The following is an 18,413-nucleotide window of genomic DNA, read 5'->3' on the forward strand; positions in this document are numbered from 1 at the left end:
ATCCTCTTAGAGATTGTCAATTTTCTGTTGAATGTCTCTCAAAGTGAGAGTCTTTCCATTATATAGTGAGAATAAAGATTACACATCCCTAAAGATCCGTCATTTCTATCCTTAAAGATCAACAATTCTATCTCTACAAATTTGTTATTCAATCCCTTCAAATCCGCTTTTCTATCACAATATTTATTACTTTGATTCTACAACAAATCGATATGATCGTGCTAATTTATATCACTATCTCTCCAAATCTGCTATTCTATCACAATATTTATTCCTTTGATTCTACAACAAATCTATATAATCATGCTAATTTATATCACTATCTAAATTAAACATATACAATTATTTAGATTTCCACCATGGTAACATCCCCCCTCAAAATGATGTCGGTGGATCAAGAAGCATCAATTTGCCTACTAGAAACTGATGGCGTTGTCGTGCCATAGATTTTGCAAATGCATCAGCTATTTGAAGATCACTAGATACATGTGGAAGAGTACTGACTCCTTTATCTACAGCTCCTCGTATATAATGACAATCTACTTCAATGTGTTTGGCCCTCTCATGAAAAACTGGATTAGTAGCAATCTGAATAGCATTTGTATTATCACCATGGAGAGGAGTAGGATGAGATTGAGGAAATCCAATCTCAGCAAGTAATCCACGAAGCCATACAACCTCAGAGCAAGCAGTAGACATGGATCGATATTCAACCTCTGCTGAAGATTTTGACACACAATCTTGTTTTTTACTCTTCCAAGATATTAATAATTCTCCAAGAAACATGCACCAACCAGTGACTAAACAACGAGTATCAGGACATCCCGCCCAGTCAGAATCACTAAAAGCATTAAGACGAATAGGAGAACCACTTGGAAAGAATAATCCACGAGTAGATGTTCCTCGAAGATACCAAATGATACAACGAACAGCCACCAAGTGGAGATGACGGAGAGCTTGCATAAACTGACTAACTTGTTAAACTGCAAAAAAAGATATTAGGCCGAGTAATAGTAAGGTAATTTAGACTCCCAACTAATTGTCGAAACATAGTTGGATCAGAAATAATATCGCCTTCCTCACGACGATACATTCAATTCCAATGGAGTATCTACAGAGGAGGAATCTTGAAGACCAGGCAAAGAAATCAGATCCTGAGCATATTTGTGTTGGTTTAGAAACACACCTGAAGCAACATTATGAACTTCCAAACCCAAAAAATATATAAAAGTACCAAGATCTTTCATATGAAAAGAATCTTTAAGCTGTTGTTGGAGGCTAGTGATTAGTGAAGAATCGGTTCATGTGATAATAATTTCATCTACATACACCAAAAGAAGAACACAACCTGCAGATGTTTTCGAAGAAACAAAGATGAATCATATTTGCTCTGCTCAAAAGAAACTGTAGCAAAATAGATCAGAACTTATCAAACCAAGCTCTTGGAACTTGTTTTAATCCATACAAAAATCACTTCAACTTGCATACATCTGATGTAGGCGATAAGAACAAACCAGGTGGAGGTTTCATATAAATATTTTCTTTGAGATCACCATGGAGAAAAGCATTTTTGACATCCATTTGACAAAGAGACCAGTTTTGTGAAGCAGCAATGACAATAATAGTTCGCACTGTAGTCATTTTTGCTACGGGTGCAAAAGTCTCCTCACAGTCCACCCCATACTCTTGTTTGTTACCAAGAACAACCAATCGAGCTTTGTATCGATCAAGAGTTCCATCAGAATGGAGTTTGATTGAATAAACTCATTTACATCCAATAGGGCGTACATTTGAAGGACATGAAACAATATCCCATGTGTCATTCTCTTTAAGAGCCAAAAGTTCTTCCTCCATTACTTTCTACCAACAATTATGCTTGGAAGCTTGTGATTAACAAGTTGAAACAGAAATGTTAGATAAAGTAGAAAATCATACCAATTGGGAGTACGCGATACTCTGGTAGAGCACCGAGTAGGCTCAAGAGGACCAGATCTTGAAGAATTCTCAGATTCTAGTTGTGGTACAGTTTCAGGCGGCGGATCAGTGTCGAAAAAGTATAAAGTTGGCCGACGTCGTTCATACACAAATCCAAATTTGAACCTCTTAAAAGAAGATGATAAATCTTCAAAAGGAGGAAGATCAGGAGAAGTAGAAGATGAATCGATAATCATAGGAAAGAAATACTAATTCTCAAAGAAAACAACATTTCTAGAAATACGAAATTTGTGAGAACATGGATCATAGCAAATAAAACCTTTTTGTGAAGTACTATAACCCATAAAAGAACATTTAGTAGATTGTAAAGAAAGTTTATTGCGCTGCGAAGGAGGCAAATGCACAAAACAAACACAACCAAATGTTGAAACTCACTATAGTTAGGATTTGGTGATAAAGACGAAAATATGGAGACTCAAGATTTAGCACTTTGGATGGAAATCTATTAATTAAATAGACAGCAATAGACAAAGCTTACACCCAATATTTAGATGGTACAGAAGACTCAATCAACAAAGTACGAGTGACGTCTAAAAGATGGCGATTTTTACATTTAGCAACTCTATTTTGTTGTCGTGTATATGACAAGAGCGTTGTGAGACAATTCCTATGTCAAGTAAGAATTTTTTGAATTCATAAGACATATGTTCTGCACCAGAATCAGATCTTATATAATAATTTAATGCACGTAGAAAATTGAGTCTCAATGTAAGCCAAAAATATCTTGAACATGGAAAATACCTCAGATTTAGATCGAAGAAAATACACCCATGTAAATCGACTATAATCATCTATGAATGTCACTAAGTATTTGAAATGAGCATGAGAAATAATTGGTGAGATGCCCCAAACATCGCTATGAATGACATTAAAACACTTTGTAGCACGACTACAAAAATTAGGAAAAGTAAGAGTTTTACTTTTGCCTAATTTACAAGTAGAACAATCCATGGAAGCAACTGAAAATTGATTTTTATTTCCCAATAAACAAAAATTTGATAAATGAGACAATACAACAGAATTTGAATGTCCTAGACGCTTATGCCAAATCTCAGTCTTACTAGCAGTAGAAGTACAAGCAAAAGATACAACAGGTCGAATAGAAAAGTGTATAGGAAATAATCGTCCAACTTTAGGCCCCTTCGTATTATCGTCTCCGACACCTAATCCTGCACAAGATAACCATTACAAAAAAAAAATCACATGACAATTGTTATCTACCAATTTTCCAACTGAAATAAGACTAGTTGAGAGCTTTGGTGAAACAAAAACATTCTTGAAAGTTAGAGTAATGTCCCCAATCTTGGCAATGGGTAAATTACTACCATTAGCAATCTGTATTTGTGATGGACCTTGATACTTACGAACATTTTTTAGGATGCTCGGTGAGTTGGTCATATGATTGGAAGCACCTAAATCAACAATCCAAAAATTAGATGTAACATCATTACCTTGTAATTCCAATGCTGAAAAGGCTGACACGATCATTTATTAAACCATTTTCAGGAGTAAGAACTTGTCCTGATGATGAGTTATCACTAGTGGAACCATTTATCCCAGCTTGAAAAGCGTTGACCTTATGATTTTGAGGGCGCGTGGGACACTCTTTGATAATGTGTCCTTGTTTTTTTATAATAATTACAAAAATTCTTGCTACAATTGCTAGCAATATGCCCATATTATTTGTAACTGTAGCATTGAGTTCTACTCATATCCCTGCCCTTTCCTTTACCTTGAGCAGCAAATGCAACAATGACGTCATTTTCCTTCTTGAAAGCATTTTATGTAACAAGACGTTGCTCTTCACGAAGTAATTCTCTAAATCAAACATCCAAAGAGGGAGACGAGTCACGATTCATCAAGTTAGAGCGAACACTCTCAAAGTCAGAGCGTAATTTCATCAAAAATTGGTCTCGCTAGCTTGCTCAAGAACTCCCTGAATCATTGATAGTGATTCAGTAGATATTTTGGCATAGACAATATCCGTAAATTCAGCCCATAAGTTTTGAAATTCAGAAAAATAATCTTGAATGGAAAGACCTTCTTGAGAGTAATTAGCAATTTCATACTCTAACTGAAAGCGTCTTGCGCTATTATCTTGGTTGTAAACATTTTGTAAGTAATCCCACATGGCCTTAGCTGTCTTATACGGCATGAGATTAAGAACATTGTGCAATCAGTTGACTCAATTTTTCCTTTCTATTTCATTCCATTCTTACATATCCTGATATGAGTTTTTACACTCATTAATGTATGCTTATGATATTAGTTATTGTCTTTGAATACATGTTTTAAACTTTATTGTTTATGTTTCTGCAAAATTATTGTCTCTAGTTATATTAAACACATACACATATAGTACGCATATTCACTGTGTAGAAGATACTTATTGTACTCAGTTCCAAGAATTCATGTTTTGATATTCTATATTAAATTTTACAACTTGAAAGTACTATACATAAGCTTACAAATTATCCATTTTTACATAGATATGAAATTTCTCACTTATCAATTGAAGAAATACATTATGCAAGTTCAAAAGTTATAATTGTTTTTCAGTTCAAACGTAATTTTTTTGAATATGTTAAAAAAATTTGAATTTTCTCCCAAGACATATATCACAATTGTAAAATCTGTGCAACTTCAATGTTTTTTTAATCACGAAATATTGTTGTATATACATATATTCTTATGTTCTTCTTTGTTTTTCGTTTTAATATTGATTAAAGAATCAATAATTTATTCTTCGTAAATAATTCATTCATTAGATATTCTTGAGTTATCTGATAATTAAAAATTTACGTTAAAATATTACTAATATTTTTTTAAAAATTTATTTTATTTTTTAATTTTAATATATAAATAACAGTAAAATATTATTTATAAGTTCAATGTAATTATTTATTATTGTGAGAATCGAGAGGCAAATTACTTGGTATAAAAGAAATTGCATTATGGTAGGAAGGCGATCAGTCGCCATCCGTCAAACTACCTTTGTTGCTGTCTAATAACATTATTAGTAACTTTATTATAAGCCAATCCAAACACTCTTTGAAGAGTAAAGTGTAGTCTACAACTGAACAGTCTCTCTGAGTGTAGTCTACAACTGAACAGTGTCTCCGAGCCATGTCTTACATTCCACCACACAAGAGGCACACAAAGGGTTCACCGTCGCCGGAACCAACTCCGGCACCGGAATCAGTGCTACCTGCCTTGAGAAAAAGCCTGAATTTCAAGAGAAAGGAAAACATTCGGCTCGAGATCCGTTATGCTCATGGTGCAGTTAGGAAATGGTTCCCTGTTGGTTTGACTCATTTTTCATCTCTTGTCAACCTTCAACCTCTTTCTATCCATCAAAAATCTAACGAAAATCCTCTTCGTTTGGTGCTAATGCAAGGTACTACTACTTTTTTGTTCTTTTTCTGCAAAATCTAAATTTTTATGTGTATTTGATAAATAAATGCTTCCAGAGTTTGGGTTTCTAAATCCTTTTTTCTATTTTTGAGGTTGCAATGGAGGAACGAATGATGAGCCATGGCGTTTGGTGGCTAAAAATGTGATGGAAGACTTACTTTTGTCATTTCAACATGTCAAATCTGTAATGGAGGAATCTAATATGGAAGAAGAATCAAAGCCGAGTCTAGTTGCTCGTTTTGGAAGAATTCTCTTTCATGGGTTAGTATTGTCCATTTCTCATAATCACTTTTATTCAAATCCATTTTATTATACTACACAATTTTCTTGTCTGGTAAAGCAAACTACAACTTCTGTAAATCGCTGACTTATTTTACTTTGACATGTAACTCTTTTAACTTTTCTCCTACGTGTTAGAATGTTTCTTCTTTTGGCGATGTCTGAAGCACTACTTTGTTGAGTCGATTAAATCCAGTGTGTTTAACATGTAATCCTCCTCAAATTCTCTGTCTTGTAGGATTTCTGCAAAAAGTCAAGAATCCCTCAATAGTAACCTATTAAAGGAAACTACCTTGAGGCAAATGAGAAAATCTTTCTATACCAGTGTTCCTCTTTCATACATGGAATATATACGAAACCTTGCAGTTGAAAAACTTGACTTACAATATGTGGAGGAGAAGGAATTATACTACGTCAAGGTAATATTTTCATGTTTCTAACAAGTTTCTTTCTCTTTATGTGTTGCTTCTTTTAGTAGTATCCCTTGTGCTTTGTAGCTTTCAGACAACATGCGCGCTGATTCAACTGTCACCTGCAAATGTACGGTGGTCAAGGATCAGGAGAAAATTCAGCTCCATAAGGTTACTTCTCCATTCCCTGGTTCTTAATGAACTTGCTGTAAGATGCCCAATTAACTGTTTATTTTCCAACTAGAAAAACAACATTAATTGTTGTCATGAACATATTTACCTCCTCTTACCTATCTTTTGCATGCTTTACTTCTTGCAGTTTGTCATTCCTTATCAATCTTCTGACGCTACACTTTTTCTTTTAGATTGAGCTGAACCAAGTACGCAACATGGTTGCAGACATGAGCTGTCCTGGCAAAAGCTTAGACCTGAGGTTGATGTTAAACACCAAGAAAATCATGACGGGTTTATCTGTAAGTTACTTCATTGAGGATCAAATATCTTGAAAGTCATAGGTCGTATACTCATACTTAGAAGTTTCACCCAATATTTGATATCTTCTGAACTGGAGACATGTTTATTCAGTTACTCTTGGTTCAAATTTCTTGTTTTTTCATGTTTCGTCGATTTGGGAGAGGGTTTGATTTTTGTGAACAGCAAAATGAATAGCCTATTGGGTTGACCAGTAGGGTTTAAAATGCTCAAATACTGTGCGTTATTGGAGATCTCTGGTAACTGGATTGAGCTAGATACAAATCATTTCTACGATGAAATACAAAGGAGGGTAAGTAGAAGAGAGAAAAAAAGGAAAAAGGATACAGAGGCAAAAAGTAGAAATGAAGATATTCTTCACATGCATTCAGTGTTAAGGTGGTTACTTAATGAATTTGATTTGTTTTGGGATCTCTAACTACCTACACTTAATAAGATTTAAGGGCTTCGAAAACCCAACCAAATATAAAGTTACACCCCAAGTAAGCAGACTTTCAAGTCTAATGTATTTAAATTGTCTAGTCATATAGTGTACCAGGGATGATACTTTTGATATTTACATTGGTAAGTACAGGTATTAACAAAACCCATAGATTTTAGAGTACCGATGAAATTTGTCTGCACTTTGGATGTACATATTTTACCTCCATTCCAGCGAAGAAGAACCTTTTTCTGTGTGAATTATTTTATTTGCACTTCAATTTCCATCTTCTCATCATGACTTCTGCACTCTCAACTGAAAGGACACCAGTAGTGTTTGTGTTCTTATTGTATCACTCTCTGCTTTTTCCCAGGATGAGGAGATCAATGAAATTAAAAGTCTTATCGGTTCAGCTGTGTTGGACTCTGAAGTTAAGGGTGGGCTGAGATGGCCCTTTGGCGAGGATTCTTCAGGGAGTCGATATGCTGTTACCGGTGTCTGGCACACAACTGCAAAATCGTATGGGAATTCGTCAATTAGGCTTAAGCTTAGACATGCAGATCGATATGATTTCAGATCTTCAACTGGTGAGGTTGCACAGGAAGTTAACCTGAAAATGTCTGGGATTTTATCCCAATTGCAGGTAGATTTTCTTCTAATGAGCAATTATGTCTATTTCTATTGGTAATACATTTGGGCAAAACATCATCCAGTTCAGCTGGAGAAACAAAATTCAATGACTGATTCCAATCCAGTTGATAAGCCTTTCTGTTTCTTTTTCTACTTGACCCCTTCACTACTGAAATAATTAATTTAATACATTTTCTTACCTAAAATGCAGGAGGAAACGATTGACGAAAACCTGGTGCTTAAAATGCTGGAAGACAACTTGAAGTTAATCTGGGATCACTGTTTGGATGATGGTTCTTCAAGCTGATGACCATATTTCGCGGTCCTTCACTCTCTTTGCAAAATATCTGCAGAAACTCACAAGCTATGGTCGTTTGGTGAAGAAAGTTACCTTTTGTAGTTTGCAGTGGTGGAATGTATAGATGGATAACTGAATTGTTAAACTCAAAATGTTGAATGCTGTTTGCAGTATATTGTTTTGCGTATGGAATGAAATGAACCAAGGCCTCTGATGGTAGCGGCATCAGTAAAGGAATAGTTTTGTTTTTGTAATGGATCGAACTTCTTAGTTAAACGTAGTGTTGAGTTCACATATTTGATTTTACTGAATGTGGGGATCGAAATATAAATAGCTTATTGATGCATAGAGGAAAATCCTACAATGTCTGCAGTTAAAACACCAGAAAAGGATTTTAAAGGAGAAGATATATTATTTGGAGCATTACATGATATATAAGCAATCTATTCCAGACAAAAAGATAAAAAGTAAATTAAATACAATCTATACATTCTGTATGTGGATGGTTTCTAATATAACTCTCATAACAATATTTACCTTAATTTCCTTATTGGTAATGCATTTCCAAAGAGTTTTTCTACTTCAGTTGCTTCCATTTTAAGTCCATCCAAAATATCCATTTCTTCTTTGCTGAGCTCTCTTATAAAGTTTTCTTCATCTTGTTGCAGCTCTTTGAAACCTTCGAACAGTCTACTGAATAAGCTGACTTCTTTTTCCTTCACCTTCTCGACTTCTTCTTCTATTTCCTCGACTTCTTTTATGATTGTCCGCTCTCCTTCTTCCACTTTCTTCTCTAACCGTTCAACAAGGGGTGGCTCAGGGCCACAAGTATTGTCTGTTTTTATGAAAGTGTTGAAATCACGACCAACTTTTTGAGCTGCAATTTGCAACTCAGGTATAATCGTTTCAGGCAAAACGGAGCTTCTAGTATAAAGTACAGAACCACCATATCCATCCCATGCATCATTTCTGCCCTTATAGTACACAAATATGTAATCATCTGGACTGTTTTCAACTTTGGATGACAAAATATACCTGCAGAGAAAATCAATTAACGTGTTTAGGTGAATCACAATGCAAGTACAAACAATATGGAGACTGTAGGAAGTGAGATACCAGTCATCTTGGTAGTGAAGATACTCATTATCATGATTGTAGAGTATCCCGGGATACTTTGGATCTTGCACGAATTTTTGCACTGCGGATCGAGTGAAAAATCCTCCATCAGGTGTCCCTATTCTCCAAGTCAGACTTCCCACAAGTTTGTTTCCTTCTGTATGGAACTCATGCAATTGACAATCAAAAACATCAAATGTGGGATTCAAACCGCGAGTGATGTACCATTTTCCAATAAAATCATTCATGTCAAACTTTTGGACGAGAACACTGGGATCAGGCACAGGAAAGTCACCAACATCAGATTTACGAGGTACACATTTCTTCCGGGAGACTGCACACTCATTGAACTCGTCTACAACACTGTTTTCAAACAAATCACCACATTTTATCTGCACCCATATTCCAACATATTAATATTCCATAAATGTGATCAAATCAATATTCAGTTTTAATAAGATGTTTGTAGACACCTGACATTCCGTTTCATCAGGTCTATTGTTGCATGTTTGGAGACAGGCAACATTAGCTGCACATGCAGGGTTTGAGATGCACTTCGCAAGCTCTATCCTGAAAGCATAATACTTTAATAAGTCACCTAAGAGTATCAGACATGCATGTTAGGGATGGAGGTTGAAACTCATCAATACTACTCCCTCCGTCCTAATTTTTGTTGGACAGTTTGACTTAGCAAAAACTTTAAGAAAGAAAAAAAGACTTGTGAATTTTGTGGTCTAAAATAAACCTAAGACATTTGTGTGGCTATATCTTTACAAGTTCATCAAATTGTGGCACGAGACAAAAAGATATCTTTTGAGATTCAGGGAAATTGGAATAATAGTAAAAACTTTCCTGCATCCCTAGCACAGCAACAGTATCAGTTGCTTTTACCACCGTAAAGGTCTAAAAAAACTTGCTCCAAATAAGTCAAATTCATACTGCTATTCTCATGGCCTAATTAGAACACAGAAAGTCTTAACAGTCTCAAAATCGGAAAGGAATAGATGGAAAAGCATTACGGTTGGGGTTATGTTTCACTTTGAACATGCTTAAAACTTGATTTTATCGATAATTACGACTAGAATCGAGAACTTATGGACAGTTGATCATAAAAAGCTAGAGACAGTCTATGTCCGTGAAAACTGAATTTGACATCCTTACCACTGCACTCAATTATTAATTCAGGACGACAATCCACAGTGTACAAACAAGAACCAATTTCACATTCCTTGTGTATTTTTATATGTAATAGAAGTAAACAAGCTCAAAGCTCTTGAAAGAAACATAAGAAGGGTAGCAAAACAAAATATATTGGCAGCTCGGTAGAAGGAAGTATACCGGCATACTTTAGTAACATCTGCAAATTACCTGCACTCTTTCAGTAAGCAAGTACAAGTTTTGAGAGCATCAACGGCATCAGCCTTTGAAGCAACTGACAAAATAAATATAGTTACAATTGCTGTTTTGGCCAATTGGCCCCATTTCTTCAAGACCATCAAAGCTACATCTTCTGGAAATTTCCATATTGTATTTCCCTATATAGAGGACTTCTGTCAGCAAAGAGAAAGAAGAGGATGAAAAGGATGCAGAGGACAGAGCTAGACCCCCACATTCCTTCGGAAAGTAGTAAACGAGAAGCAACAGAACAAAATAATATCAAACTCACCTTAGGTACATTCTGGTTAATTCTATGTGCAGAAGAAAGATTTTGTTTCCCCCGTGATGATAGTTGCAGACTTCTAGAATCCAAACCACAACATATTCTAGAAGATTTCTGCAAGTATGTAGGTATCTGTCTTCTGGAACAAATTTTCACTAGGACTATACTACCAAAGTAATCTGCTCTACCCCAGCTAAATCTTGTATGACTCTGAAGCCTTGATCCAACTTGACATTTGATGGCCTCATGATTGCACAGAATGTTTGAATGAGGGGCAAGCGCCATTATTCAATTGAATGACCACCAACTCCAACCTATAGAAATGAAGTATATCAGATTGTGCTATCTTCTAAATCTTTCTGATTGATATCTACTCTGTGCAACACACACGCGCACATATCAGACTGATTGGTCCAAGATGCATATTCTACGTGTGTGCGTGTGTGTTGCACGTCAGCACATATCAAATCTTACTATCAGATTCACAATCAAGAATTTTTCCACATTCACTAGTTGATTGAAATTCTATGATACATAAGTAGGATTTAAGGTCAAATATTGAAATGCAGATAAATTTTCAACTTCCCACATTCATCTTCAGTTCCAACTAAAGGTTTTGGTGCATAGTTCACAATCAATCAAGAACTCACCCTTTCATGTTCCTCTCTATTCACCTTCAGTTTAACATTAAATACTACTCCTTCCGTCCCAATTAGTGTGACACCATTTGAGTTAGCATAAATTTTAAGTAAAAGGGATCATTTGTATGACTTGTATCACATAAATTGAGACGGAGCAGCACATTTACAAAGCTAAAATTGACAAGTTAAATTGTCAAATGCAGAATCATAATATACTCAAAGAGTAAAAGATGAGTATGTGAATATAAATATAAATCCCAATAACTGACCTCATGTAAATAGAGTGCTATGAAGATTGAACGTTGAGTATAAAGAGTTGTTGTGGATTTTGCATCTTTTTTTTTCTTCTTCTGAATTTTTGGGTGTTTTAAGTGTGAAAGAGTTGAGTGAAGGGGAAATGGATGAAGGGGGATAAGACATTTTGTGATAATTAGCTTAGCAACGTCACCACATTTTCTTGTTTCTGCACTTCCTCTCTTTTTTCATTTTCTTCTCCTTTTGGATGGTTTTGGCAATTGCCCAAAAAAAATGATCGAATGCATAGGGGCTTGGACAACTATGGTCCTTAATGTTTACCACTTAGCAAAAATAATCCCCTATCTATGCAAATATTTGACATTTTTGATCCCCGAAAACATCTCCTATCATACATTCTATTTTATTCTTTTGAGTATAGAGTTTTTTTTTTTTCCCATAATCAATTCCAATCTAATTCTTTATTATACTTTTTAAAAATAAATTTTCTTTTTTCTTTTCAATATCATATTATTATTTTTATTTTTATTTCTATTTCATGTTCTTATTTCATAATATAATTTGTTTTTCAAAATAATCACTCTATACAATTCTCATGAAATATAAAATAATTACTTTTCAAATTCTTTATTTAATATAAAATTATATTTTATTCTAAAATTTTAAAAATAAACTTGAATAATTGAAAAAAAATTAACAACCACAACCGTAATCACAAGCACAACAATTCTCTAAATTATACACTAATTTTTTTCAAATATTGTTATATTTGAAAACGGCCAACCGTGAGTTTTTCAATTATTATGTTATGTATTGTATTGTATCGTGTATTTAAATTACTATGTCATGTATTGTATTTTAAATTAAAAATTTTCATCTTATTATTTAAATTTATGAATTCTTCATAATTGAAATCAATAACAATACCAAATTATCTCTTAAATTGATGAAAATTGAAAATAAAATAAAATATTGTTAATTCGGGATAAAAATAGTTTATATGAAATAATATATTTTTAAAAGTATATATTGTATTACATTTAAAAAGAATTATGAATATTAGAAAATTTTATTAATAATCTTAGGGAAAAGTGTCTGATATACCACTCAACTTTGTCATTTAGAACTGCTTTGTTATGAAAGTGGCGCATATATACTCCCACTTGTAAACAAATGGCTCACATATACCCTTTTCCTCTAACGGAAATGAAAAAAAATAATAATTTTAATTTAAATTTTTATTACTTTTTTTTCTAAAAAATATAATCCATATGAGTAAATTTAATCCTCGTCAAATATATATTTTTGACTTTTTTTTTTGTTTCAATGACTAATTTATAATTATATTATCAAATTTATTTATGTTTCACTAATATTCTTGTAAAACTTATTGTAGATGACCAAAATTTTTCTTCGAATACGAAATTAAATTACAATACACACAAAAAAATAGTTTAATTTTTTATTCTTTAAATTAAGGAATAAAAGAAAAAACAAAATAAAAATAAGAAATTCAAATAATTATAATAAAAGAAGTCAAAAAATAATTTATGTATGAAAAAAATTAAAATATACCTTGTACTTTGATAGAAAAATCATATATACCCCTAAATAATTTTTAAAAAAAAATTAGAAGTAATAAATATAAATTTAAAACTAATTTTTTAACTTCCGTTAAATGAAGGATATATGTGAGCCATTTTATAACGGCAGGGGTATATGTGAGCCGTTTGTATAACGGTAAGGACATATATGAGCCACTTTTGTAACGAGGGGTATATCAGCTTCAAATGACAAAATTGAGGGGTATATCAAACCCTTTTTCCATAATCTTATATAAAAAAAAACTGTGTCAATTACAAGTACTAAAAATATTATTAAACTAATAAAAAAGTGTAATAGAGAGTAGAGAACTTTAAAGACGTGATTCGAGACTCTATTTATTACTTTATCTTTTAAATATAAATAATAAAGCGTAAAATAAATAAAGCGGATTTGGAGATGTTCTTTTAACCCCAAGAATGTAATATTTTCATCACGCTCCATTTTCCCAAAATGAGACTGCAATGACGTGATAATTCCTTTTAAAAGTGAGAACAATTGCCACCTAGAGAATTAAAGACGTGTTAGAGTATTATTATACGTTAATTATAAATAAATTATTTTAAAGGTTTGTAGAACCAAAGATTGGATAAGAATTTAAATTACCTCAAAAAAAAAGTACTAGACATTTTTTCGAAGTCTAGAAATGTAAATTTTGATCAAATTTTATAAAATTACGTGGGAGTTAAACGTGTCAAATAATATCTAATTTATATAATTAATTAAAAAAAGAAAGACAAGTAATAAGAGATATGTAATATGAAAATATTTTTAATACACAACAAGTAAAAAGACTAATAACTAATTATAATCTAACAAGAAACATGAATAAAAATAGACAAGTGATAAGACAGAAATTAAACAAATAAATATAGAAGAACAATATTTTTCTAGTTAATTAAGCTTCCCCACAAAAGAAAATATTAAAGATAGTTAATTAAGCTTCCCCACAAAAGAAAATATAAAAGAAAAGAAGAATTAAAAGGTCAAAAGAAAAATTGAACTACGAGTGTCAAAAATGAATCCAAACATAGGTAACCTGTTTAATCCGTTCAGAATTTTAAGGATTGGACTCAAGATAATTTGAATTGTGTTCATTCTCAACTCATTAAGCTTAACCCATTTGAAAAGAATTCTCAATTGAGCCCAATTTAATTTCCAATTTCAACCCGTTTTAAAACTTTTTATTAAGATATGTTCCTATATTAAATGTATGAATTATTATCTATTTAGCATCTTTTTTTATCTATCAATTTTTACCTTTTTAACAAAAAATTCTTGAGTGGGAATTCAAATTGTGATTAAATAAATTAAATATCAATATGTTAAATTATTGATATTAATCGGGTCAAATAGGGTGGGTCAAGACCCAACCCGATTTTTAGCCCATTTGAGCCCAACCCATTTAAGCCCAAAGTAAACTTGGGTGGGTCAAGACCCAACTCGATTTCTATTAAACCCATTTTAATATTTATAATTTTAACTCAACCCGCGCATTTGGCACCCCTAAATTGAACTAAGATTAAATTTATCCGGTTTTGATGAGAGCCCGGCTCATAACGAAAGACAAATACATAGTTTGTCAATTTTATGTTCGGTCAAGTTACATTATTTCTCATTATCTACGCCTACCCCTCCTACATTTCATTTATTATTGACCTAAAACAGTCGATAAGAAATAAAAATTACTATCTTAAAAAGGTGTCTATCCATTCCAACTAAGTGATAGTGGACTAATTATTATCTGAATAGGTCCTAGACTAAAGAAATCCAAGGCTCTTAATTAGACATATCATCAAAGAAAACAAATAAGACAGGTCTCAAATAACCTCTAAATTAATATTAGAATGCTTGAAAACACAAGCAAATTGTGAATGTCATAACAATTTATCTGAGCATAGATAATCAGACATATAAATCGTAACATAAAACTTGAATAATATAGAGCTGAAGTTCAAAGATTAGGCATATGAGAACAATTTTAATTACTAGGATGATTGCAATAAAAGAAAGATATTTACAACAATTTTAGTTATTAGCATGCTAGTTGTTTTTTCTAAAAAAACATGTAGGCATGAAGTGTATATGATGACATATGCTGAAAATTTAACTATGCTATAAGCGGAATTTTTAAATAATGACATACATATGCAGAATATGTAGAGTATGAATCTTTTTTGGAGTGAAAACTCTCGCTAATAATAAAGACTCAACTCACTATTCTATCTGTACTTCCTTTATCGAGGGCTTTCGAGCGAGAAAAAAAAGGAGGGAAATTAAATTACGTGTGATGACAGGAAAATCATTGTTTCCTTGGTCTTTATTTCGCTCTCATACGAAATTATTAACTATATTTAGAGTCCTTCTACAATACCTAGCTATTACTAATATAATAATAATAATGCAATTATAAATAATCTATATTCTAGTTGTACTATAATTCTAATAGTAATCCTAATCATAATATAATCCTAATCATAACATAATTTTAGTCAAAATATAATCCTAATTAATATAGGTAGTCTAATCCAAGTGCGACTCTAATTCTTCAGCAGTGCTGTAAACTCGTCAGTCAACTTCGTTGGACATGTTCCAATCCTCAGTTTCCTTCTTCATCAACACTTGTTGTAGACAAGTCAATCAGCTGTGTTGGACTTGTTCTTTTGACATGTTCCAATCGTCATCTTCTATCTTCTTCAACAACATATACTAATAATAGATTTATGTGAGCAGCAACTTAAATGATATGAAACTCATTTTAAATTAATTGAGTGATATCCTATATGAGTATGATGTCTATTGTACTATAATTCTAATAGTAATCCTAATCATAATATAATCCTAATCATAATATAATTTTAGTCAAAATATAATCCTAATTAACATAGGTAGTTTAATCCAAGTGCGACACTAATTCTTCAGCAGTGTTGTAAACTCGCTAGTCAGCTTCGTTTGACCTGTTCCTTCGACATGTTCCAATCCTCGGCTTCCTTCTTCATCAACACTTGCAGTAAACAAGTCAGTCAGCTATGTTGGACTTGTTCCTTTGAATGTTCCAATCGGCAGCTTCCTTCTTCTTCAATAACATATACTAATAATAGATTTATGTGAGCAGCAACTTAAATGATATGAAACTCATTTTAAATTAATTGAGTGATATCCTATATAAGTATGATGTTTATATGAAGCATATGATAAACTAAACTTAAATAAACCCTGGTCATGCTTTTAAATTAGACATGTTGATTCATACGTAATATATCTTGATAGAGTAATATAATAGTTTGGCTGGCTATTTTTGTGGAATTTTGTCAAATTTGTATATTTGGCATTGTGAAAGCTTAAATGATAATATTCTCCCGACGTACATCCTTAGACCTTAGGCATCATCTAATTGAAATGGTCATACGCTGGTACATCCAACTAAATGGGATGTGCTTTGGTATTTTAAAATAATTTTATCAACTACACAACAAATACAAAAAGATGTGAGCTACTTGGATAGTTCATTACCATGCGAAGCGTAAGCAATTTTATAGTTGTATCATAAATTTTAGGGAAAAGAGTCAACATTGCTCTTAAATCATATAAAATCGGAAAACGGCCTAAAATATCCTTCAAGTATTAGAAATGGTGAAAAATTACCCTTCATCCACCAATTGGCTCCAAAATACCCTTCCCACCTATCTATTGACTCCAAAATACCCTTGTCATCCACCTTTTGGTTCAAAATTGACCACTTATTTAACGGTTTTATATTTAAACTATTTAAATATTTTTTAAATACGTGACGCTCAACTATTGTTATAATTTAACTTATTAGTATAATTTATAAATCAATCCACTATCCACCCACTACTAATTAAACCCACCAAATTAATAAACCCGTCACATTATTAATGCAACAACAGATTAGCTACTGCCAATTGAGTGTTTTAAAAAATTTGAGACGAAAATATATATAGAAGTAAACTTATCATACATTCAAGCGTCTAAATAAAAATTACCGACAAATTTAAAAGTCTGACTATGTTCATCTTAATTATTCTTACGTCTCAATTATGTGATGTTACTTCATAGATAACTTTTTTTTCAAAATAATATATTAAAGGTTTTAAAACAAATCATAAATATTTGTAAAAGTATATTTTAAAAAAGTGCATGAATTAATTCGGAATATACTAATTATTTACATTTAATCATAAATTTCTAATTCAATCTTGAAAGAGAATCCTATTGAAAGTGTCCTAAATAAGCGGCTCAACATAAATTTAATTGGGGCTCTAATTCGGACTCGAATAATTTTAGATGTCATTTTTCAGGAATCTATAATTTCATCGTGTTTTAGTAGTGTGTATGACGATTTTTATATAATAGTTGGATTATTAATTGGGTGGGGTTTAGTTAGTAATGAGTGGGTAGTGAGTTGGTTTATAAATGATACAAATAAATTAAATTATAACCAATAGTTGAGCATCATGTATTTTAAAAAATATTTAAATAGTTTAAATTTAAAATCATTAAATAAGTGGTCAATTTTGAACTCAAAGGTGGATGACAAGGGTATTTTAGAGCCAATAGGTGGATGAAAAGGACATTTTGGAGCCAATAGGTTTGTACCATTTTCAATACTTTAAGGGTATTTTGGGCCCTTTTTCGTAGAAGATTATTTATATTATTTATTTTAGGAGACCACAAATACCCTCAAAAGTTAACACCCTAATTTTTTAGTGACGTGACAAGTCACATGAGACTAATCCCTCCACCTATGCATTGCCAACTAAGATTTACTACAAAAGAACTTAACGTCTTTGTCGCCATAAAATCCCAAAAATTGCCACTAAAGGTTATGAGTGATTTTTAGTGACCACTAAGGCTTCAACAATAATTCATTAGTAAAATCATTTTTTCAACAAAAAAAAATATGACAATTAATTTTCTATTACAACCTAATTTTCTAAAGTATTAAAAACATCCAATGTTATTACAAAAAATTATGAAAATTACTTCTCGATTCACATCTCTTACTATATAATGCATTATTGTACATTTTATACATTTAAATATGACATAAAAATAAAACATACAGTACTCAATTAATATAATTTTTGTTTTTTTTAGAAAATGAAGAAAAAAGACAAATTAGAACTTATTGTTAAAGACTTTTAGTGGCGATTTTCTGGTCGCCAAGAAAGGTCTA

The 18,413-nt window shown here is 32.2% G+C and overlaps 2 protein-coding genes across 2 annotated transcripts; one reads left to right on the forward strand and one right to left on the reverse strand.

Annotated features, from left to right (window-relative positions):
- The first annotated feature begins 4,904 nt into the window (after window positions 1-4,904).
- LOC101268176 (uncharacterized) lies at window positions 4,905-8,193 on the forward strand. Its single transcript, XM_004237451.5, has 7 exons — window positions 4,905-5,392; window positions 5,502-5,670; window positions 5,927-6,107; window positions 6,186-6,269; window positions 6,464-6,571; window positions 7,385-7,654; window positions 7,853-8,193. Exons 1-7 carry the CDS (start codon window positions 5,122-5,124, stop codon window positions 7,946-7,948), a joined length of 1,179 nt encoding a protein of 392 aa, XP_004237499.1. The 5' UTR covers window positions 4,905-5,121; the 3' UTR covers window positions 7,949-8,193.
- A 139-nt stretch (window positions 8,194-8,332) lies between these two features.
- On the reverse strand, window positions 8,333-11,884 carry VDE (violaxanthin de-epoxidase). The gene is given in 6 exon segments (NM_001247681.2): window positions 8,333-8,974; window positions 9,056-9,447; window positions 9,529-9,625; window positions 10,424-10,590; window positions 10,722-11,029; window positions 11,626-11,884. Coding segments are annotated over 5 exon segments (1,437 nt in total). The 5' UTR covers window positions 11,001-11,029; window positions 11,626-11,884; the 3' UTR covers window positions 8,333-8,472.
- Between the last annotated feature and the right edge of the window lie 6,529 nt (window positions 11,885-18,413).

The sequence above is a fragment of the Solanum lycopersicum genome, chromosome 4 (genome assembly GCF_036512215.1).
Source record: "Solanum lycopersicum chromosome 4, SLM_r2.1".
Lineage (NCBI taxonomy): Eukaryota > Viridiplantae > Streptophyta > Magnoliopsida > Solanales > Solanaceae > Solanum > Solanum lycopersicum.

Coding starts and splice junctions, on each gene's coding strand:
- LOC101268176 (XM_004237451.5), top strand. CDS start 5,122: ATGTCTTACATTCCACCACACAAGAGGCACACAAAGGGTTCACCGTCG. Junction 5,671..5,926: donor GGAAGAATTCTCTTTCATGG/GTTAGTATTGTC, acceptor TCTGTCTTGTAG/GATTTCTGCAAAAAGTCAAG. Junction 6,270..6,463: donor AGAAAATTCAGCTCCATAAG/GTTACTTCTCCA, acceptor TTTTTCTTTTAG/ATTGAGCTGAACCAAGTACG.